This window comes from Anthonomus grandis, chromosome 6, assembly GCF_022605725.1.
Source record: "Anthonomus grandis grandis chromosome 6, icAntGran1.3, whole genome shotgun sequence".
NCBI classification, from domain to species: domain Eukaryota; kingdom Metazoa; phylum Arthropoda; class Insecta; order Coleoptera; family Curculionidae; genus Anthonomus; species Anthonomus grandis.
Genome location: NC_065551.1, coordinates 19,481,899 through 19,487,531, shown reverse-complemented (window position 1 = coordinate 19,487,531; position 5,633 = coordinate 19,481,899). Strand labels below are relative to the sequence as shown.

The 5,633-nt window shown below is 32.5% G+C and overlaps 2 protein-coding genes across 2 annotated transcripts; one reads left to right on the top strand and one right to left on the bottom strand.

Moving 5' to 3' along the window:
* Positions 1–262: 262 nt before the first annotated feature.
* LOC126737595 (uncharacterized) lies at positions 263–3,482 on the bottom strand. Its single transcript, XM_050442575.1, has 3 exons — positions 3,242–3,482; positions 955–1,657; positions 263–900 (listed from the first exon to the last, which is right to left on the bottom strand). The coding sequence occupies exons 2-3, from the start codon at positions 1,243–1,245 to the stop codon at positions 511–513; spliced, it is 681 nt and encodes a 226-aa protein (XP_050298532.1). The 5' UTR covers positions 1,246–1,657; positions 3,242–3,482; the 3' UTR covers positions 263–510.
* Positions 2,318–3,343, top strand: LOC126737596 (uncharacterized). Its single transcript, XM_050442576.1, has 2 exons — positions 2,318–2,520; positions 2,579–3,343. Exons 1-2 carry the CDS (start codon positions 2,319–2,321, stop codon positions 3,052–3,054), a joined length of 678 nt encoding a protein of 225 aa, XP_050298533.1. The 5' UTR covers position 2,318; the 3' UTR covers positions 3,055–3,343.
* Positions 3,483–5,633: the final 2,151 nt, after the last annotated feature.

The window sequence follows — 5,633 nt, the reverse complement described above, 5'->3', positions numbered from 1 at the left end:
TTATCTTTGTTTTAATGAGACTGCACACAATTCTTTTAAAAAAATTCTTTAATTTTTTCAAATAACTTCATTTCTTTAAAAAAAAAAATATTTCAATTAAGTCGTTAATAATATTGGAAATTTATAATTTTTTTTAATAGGCGATCATATTAATTAAAACAGCGCCTGCCGTTTAGTATTGAAAAAAATAGTTTCGCAAAACGCTGTTGCTATAAATGGATAAATGGAATAAGTATGAGGAGGTAATGAAAAATGATAAAAATCTAATTTTAAAAAAATATATATATTTTTAAAAAAAAATTAAACTAAATAAGTCGTAAATATTATTAGAAATTTAAGGGTGCTCATTATTATTTCTCACATCATATGGCAACATCGCTAAAACGGCCATCTACGAATCGTGTCGACTTCACCCGTAGCTTAACCAACGCCGCTACTGTATTAAAAAATATAACTTAAGCGCAACGTGGTGTTGCCATATATTGGGAAAATTCTTATTTTCTACTTCTTTTAGTTACAGAATGGAAATCTTTTTTCGCAAATTTCACTTTGCTTTTTCAGTTCTTCCCTCGTAGGAATAAAATGAAACAGCACAGAAGTATAACCCTCACCCAAAGAATTTTCCTTGGTCAGTGCATCTTGCATTTTCCAGATAAAGGGCGAAATTTTACAAATTAACAATTGCACACAAGCAGTTTCCTCATTCTGGGAGTTTTCTTTAATATAATTCAAGACGTTTTCCGATAAGTCCTTACTAGTAAGTAGGCTAACCCTATTGGCAATTTCCTGATTTTGCCAAATCCAGTCAAAAGGGTTTTCCATGCTAATATCCGGGGACTCTTCCGTGTCATGAGACATGCGTAGCTTTTCGCTTGGTTTACGTAATATTAAAGATCCCATCTACAATATTTATAGCCTAGGAAATTTAAGTGAATATATAAGACACTTACTTACCATTTGCGCTAAAAATATGACCCCATTTAAAGCAATAGTGACAATGTTATTAGGGTCAAACCCCAATAGTTTTAGGAAGCCAGTAATCAAAGGGCTGATTTTGGGTTTGTGTCCATTGTTATGGCCAGTTGCCATATTCTGAAGGGCTTCGGTGACTAAATTTGTGACCCCACTGATATGACCTTTTACTGCCATATAATCATTTTCTTGGATGTTTGGTTTATTTGCACTGATTGCTATAAAACTACTAATAATAATTAAAAAAAGTGAATAAAATTTAATTTTTAACATGTTTGGAAGTTTATCGTAAAGTGAAGCCAGATGTATAATGAGACTCGCAAAGAAAAAGACGAATTATTCGGTTCGGTGATCTGTTAATCCTTGCACGACACCTGTAGACGATAATAATTGTCTTCTATACGGTATAATGGTTGAAGCAATTTTTTTTTAGATTTTCCAAGACAATAATAATTTTTACCAAAAGCAGGCACTTTTTAATAAATTAATTCAAATAATAAAAAACAATATTTAAATTAATAATTAGTTAAATTGAGTAATAGCTCGTTGCACTTTCCTTGACTGTTTTTAGTTTTTGCGCCGTGTGGCAACAACGATAGCACGGTCAGACATGAGTTGTGCACCTGATGCCTATATGGGATCATTGAGAACTCAAGCCTAAAGCGGTGTTGCCACAAGTAAAAATCTGAAAAAAAAAGAATTAGTCTCAAAACGTCTTCTTTTTTAACTTATACCCCTGGACTGTGAATAAACCTTGAAATGAGAATTAACGGTGCAGAAAAATAAAACAAAATCAATTTCAAACTCGTTTTGATGGTATTTCTCACCTCAAAGATTGTGTCGTGCAACCTGTATGTACAACAGCATTTACATAGGTCATTTATTATCTCTAGATTATTGTTTCATTAATTTTTATTTATTTATTTACTTAATTATGAGAAGCTGACTTTAAGTAACTCCTTTACAAATTACGCAAGAATGTTGCACAAGAAAATTATACTCAGAAGTTTCGTTGGGCGTTGGCTGAATTCGCAGTAACTTGGTTGAGGCAGCAAAATCGCTGATCATGTGAATATTGATAAAATCGCTGATTTCCAAAACTTCAAACAACTGGAAAATTGGCCGCAAAATAGTTTTTAGCATAAGTAAGATTTTCTGAAAGTCTTTATCCTGTGTACAACCTTATTGCACAACAAAATCGCTGCAAAAATTTTAATTTATTATTTTTTATGATATAAAAAAATTGTTGGTGCAGACTATATCAAGCCGTGAATTATTAAAACGCACCGTGGATGTTCACTGATACAAATGGTGTCAGTAATCTTTATTATTTACGGTAAAATAACATGTACTCTTTACCAGTAATCGTGTTATTCACTGTGGTACTGCAGGTGTCATGTGATTCGAATTTCTCATCAATTGTTGATGTAGCTTCTCTAAGTACCTTGCCCTTAGATGCCTTACTGAATATTAAAAAAAATGTCTTAAGCATTACAACTGATGCCCCAAGAGTAAATGACAGTAAAACAACTGACTCTTTACTTAAAGGTAAGATTTGTCCTGAAAAATGTATTAATGAAAAACGATTTTTTTTACCTATTACTAGGTACTCCAGAAGCTCTCCCTTATAACGCTCAAAGTGGATTTCAAAAAAAAGGTGACAACTTCTACCTCCAATATGAAGAAGAAGAAAAATATCACGAAAAAAAGAAGAGTATTACCAAAATATTCCAACTCTCTGTTATCACGCTCGCCTTTTTGGCTTTTGGTGGCTACCTACTCTTCCTTGTCATAGCAGCCATCAGAGAAAAACAAGATTACTATAATATGAACCCTAATATCACCCAGGTGATGGCAGCTATGGTAAACTCGGAACTAACCAAAAGAAGAAGAAAGAAAAAGAAGCCCATTAAAGGTGATAGTGCCTTTGGATACAAAGAAGAAGAATCTATGGAGAAACTTTACCCTTCAAAGATGAAACGAAATTTTGAGCAGCACATTGATGTTGAGGAGATGTATCAAGTGTTGGTCAATTTGTGTGAAGGTTATACGAAATTTGCAGGTTACCATCAGAAGTCTTAATTTTATTTGTTCTTTTTTTAAGTTTTTAAATAAAATCATGTATTTATAAAAACGTAAACACATAATGTATCAATATTACACGGTCCTAAAGAAACATTATAAATGGTTATTGCCTTCCCTCGAAACCAATCGTGCACCGTTAAAATTCATTTACGACTTGTATTCGCGGTTGTAGCAATATACACACCAAATAAATTATTAATAGGAATGAGGTTTGCATGCTATAAATCAGACGGGGATTTTTTAGCCTCTTCGGTAAGGAAATTTCGGTGTTGGTTGTTCTCACACTATAAACGGTTCGGTACAGTGGTGGTTCACCTATACTTTTAACTAGATTTATCTTTTGGAATAACAAAGTACTCGATAATATCTTTAAAATGACGTACCACAAGACCGGTATTTTAATTCACTAAAAACATTGCATAACTCTTGACAGTAACTAAAAACATTGCTGACATTGACAGTTTTTTAAGATGGCATCTGTCCACTATCTTGTTTCATCAAACTGGCATTGTTACGTCAAAATATTATTCCCAAGGTGACACAGTAGTAGCAGATATAGAAACCATCTCTTAAAAAATTAGTCATTTAGACAATATATAATAAAATTATTGACAGTAACTTAGAATATTGCTGACGTTAACATTTTTTCGAAATAACGTCGTCGTCACATTAATGTAATTAATAACTGTAATTTTTAAGTCAAAAATTATTTAGTTGTCTCTAGGGACAATAGCAACCGCATATGTCACCATCGTTGCCAAATTATAAATCCTTTATTTTAAAATCAGCATTTTTTTTGCAAATAATTAAATTTAAAAAAAAATTGTCAGCAAAAGACTGTGACTTAATAATAATTCCAGAAAAGTAACTTGACTTGATAATGTTAAAATAAAAGTGTTAAATTACCATAGCACGATTGTAACCAGATTGTACAGTCTTAATATTAAAATCCGGATTTTCTTTGCATATAAATAGAAAAAAGAACAGAAAATGTCAGCAACAGCGCAATATTAAGCAATGACAACAAGGATGGCACTCAGTTTACAAGTGACAGAGGCTTGACGCTCCTAAGCAAACACTTTTTATTTGCTTTAAACTTTTATTTGTGAAGTTTTTAAGTCAATATTGATTGTACATAGTCACTTTTATAAGCCATTAACTTAAATACTAACTTGACATTATCGTTAAAGTGCACAGTACAAAACGAGTGACGATCAACGAAATTGACAGTTTTTGTTTATCATTTTGTTATTACAACTGTCGTTTTTGTCTAGCACTATAGTTGCCAAATCGCCTTATTGTCCAGTTTTTTGCCAACAAAAAATTTATTTTAAAATAAATCGCAAATAAGTGGAACCACGATTTAAAAGCTTAATGGTAATAATGATGCTTATTAATTATGAACAGTGATGGAGACAATATATTCCTTCTGGAAATATCTCTCCAATGTATGAAGATTTGGTAATTCTCTCTTAAGTAGTCTAAAGCATAAGTTGATATCATGAATATCTTCATGAGTTTGAAATTTGTGCATATTGTATTTTACATAAACAAGGCTGACATAAAAATACTGACAGGATAATGTTATTATCTTAGATCTAAAGATCACTCTGCAATCTGCTCTATATGGCAAACCTGCTGCAATACGAACGGCCCTTCTGTGCAATCTGATGAACGTCCTTTGCTCCTCCACTATGGCCTCAAACAAGAAATACAGGATGAAAGTCCACGAAGCAAAAATGTGTCGCTTGAGAACTTTTCTACTATCCCATCTGGATCCCATACTGAACCAGGATCCAGCAGAACACCGAAAAATTTAGTACTGGAGAGAGTTCAGGAATTCGACACCCAGTGCTCTTTGAGTGACGGTCTAACGTTACTATTTCTGAACGATTGGTATGGCACCAAAGGAAGAAGGAAGTATGGAGTAGCGATTTAATCTCCTCCTAAGAAAGGACAAAACAAAACACAACATACCTAGATTCATGTTTAATTTACCTACTTTGTTTCCTTTTTCATAAAAATCACAATTTTCCATAACAGAATAGTTTGGAATTAGAATTAAGCAAGAAACAGAGATTATTACTAGTCATGAATTGGTAACTGACGAAAATGAGAAACCCGTAATTGGAGATAATATAGTTTTAAATAAAAATAAATAAGCTAAGTAGCATATTTATGTTTTAATTTTATTAGCACAATATTATCTTTTTACTTTTATTAATTTGTTTGTGCAAGGGAAAGAGGTCTTTTAAAGGAAACAGCGAGAAATTCAATCCATAAACAATCCAAAATAAATTAAAAATATTTATAATAGTTATAAATAAACATTTCTTGACAAACAATGTTAATGACATTTCAACACACTAATCACACCATCTAATTACTGTATGTCTGAGTGTGCACACAGTGCGCACACAATTTTATTTCTGAACGGAAAGCAGGGTACACACCGAGGTGACTTTCCGATTTCTGAAAGCTTAAGACGTCACATTGGCGTCACACTCACACCGGGTGTACCTGCGTTTTGGGTGCATTAAGAAGCAACCTCTTGAATGGAATCAATGGTTTGTGAC

Excerpts from the sequence above, each read along its gene's own strand:
- LOC126737595 (XM_050442575.1), bottom strand. The coding sequence starts at position 1,245 with ATGTTAAAAATTAAATTTTATTCACTTTTTTTAATTATTATTAGTAGT. Across the intron at positions 901-954 it reads TCATATTTTTAGCGCAAATG|ATGGGATCTTTAATATTACG; the intron begins GTAAGTAAGTGT and ends TAAATATTGTAG.
- LOC126737596 (XM_050442576.1), top strand. The coding sequence starts at position 2,319 with ATGTACTCTTTACCAGTAATCGTGTTATTCACTGTGGTACTGCAGGTG. Across the intron at positions 2,521-2,578 it reads AACTGACTCTTTACTTAAAG|GTACTCCAGAAGCTCTCCCT; the intron begins GTAAGATTTGTC and ends ACCTATTACTAG.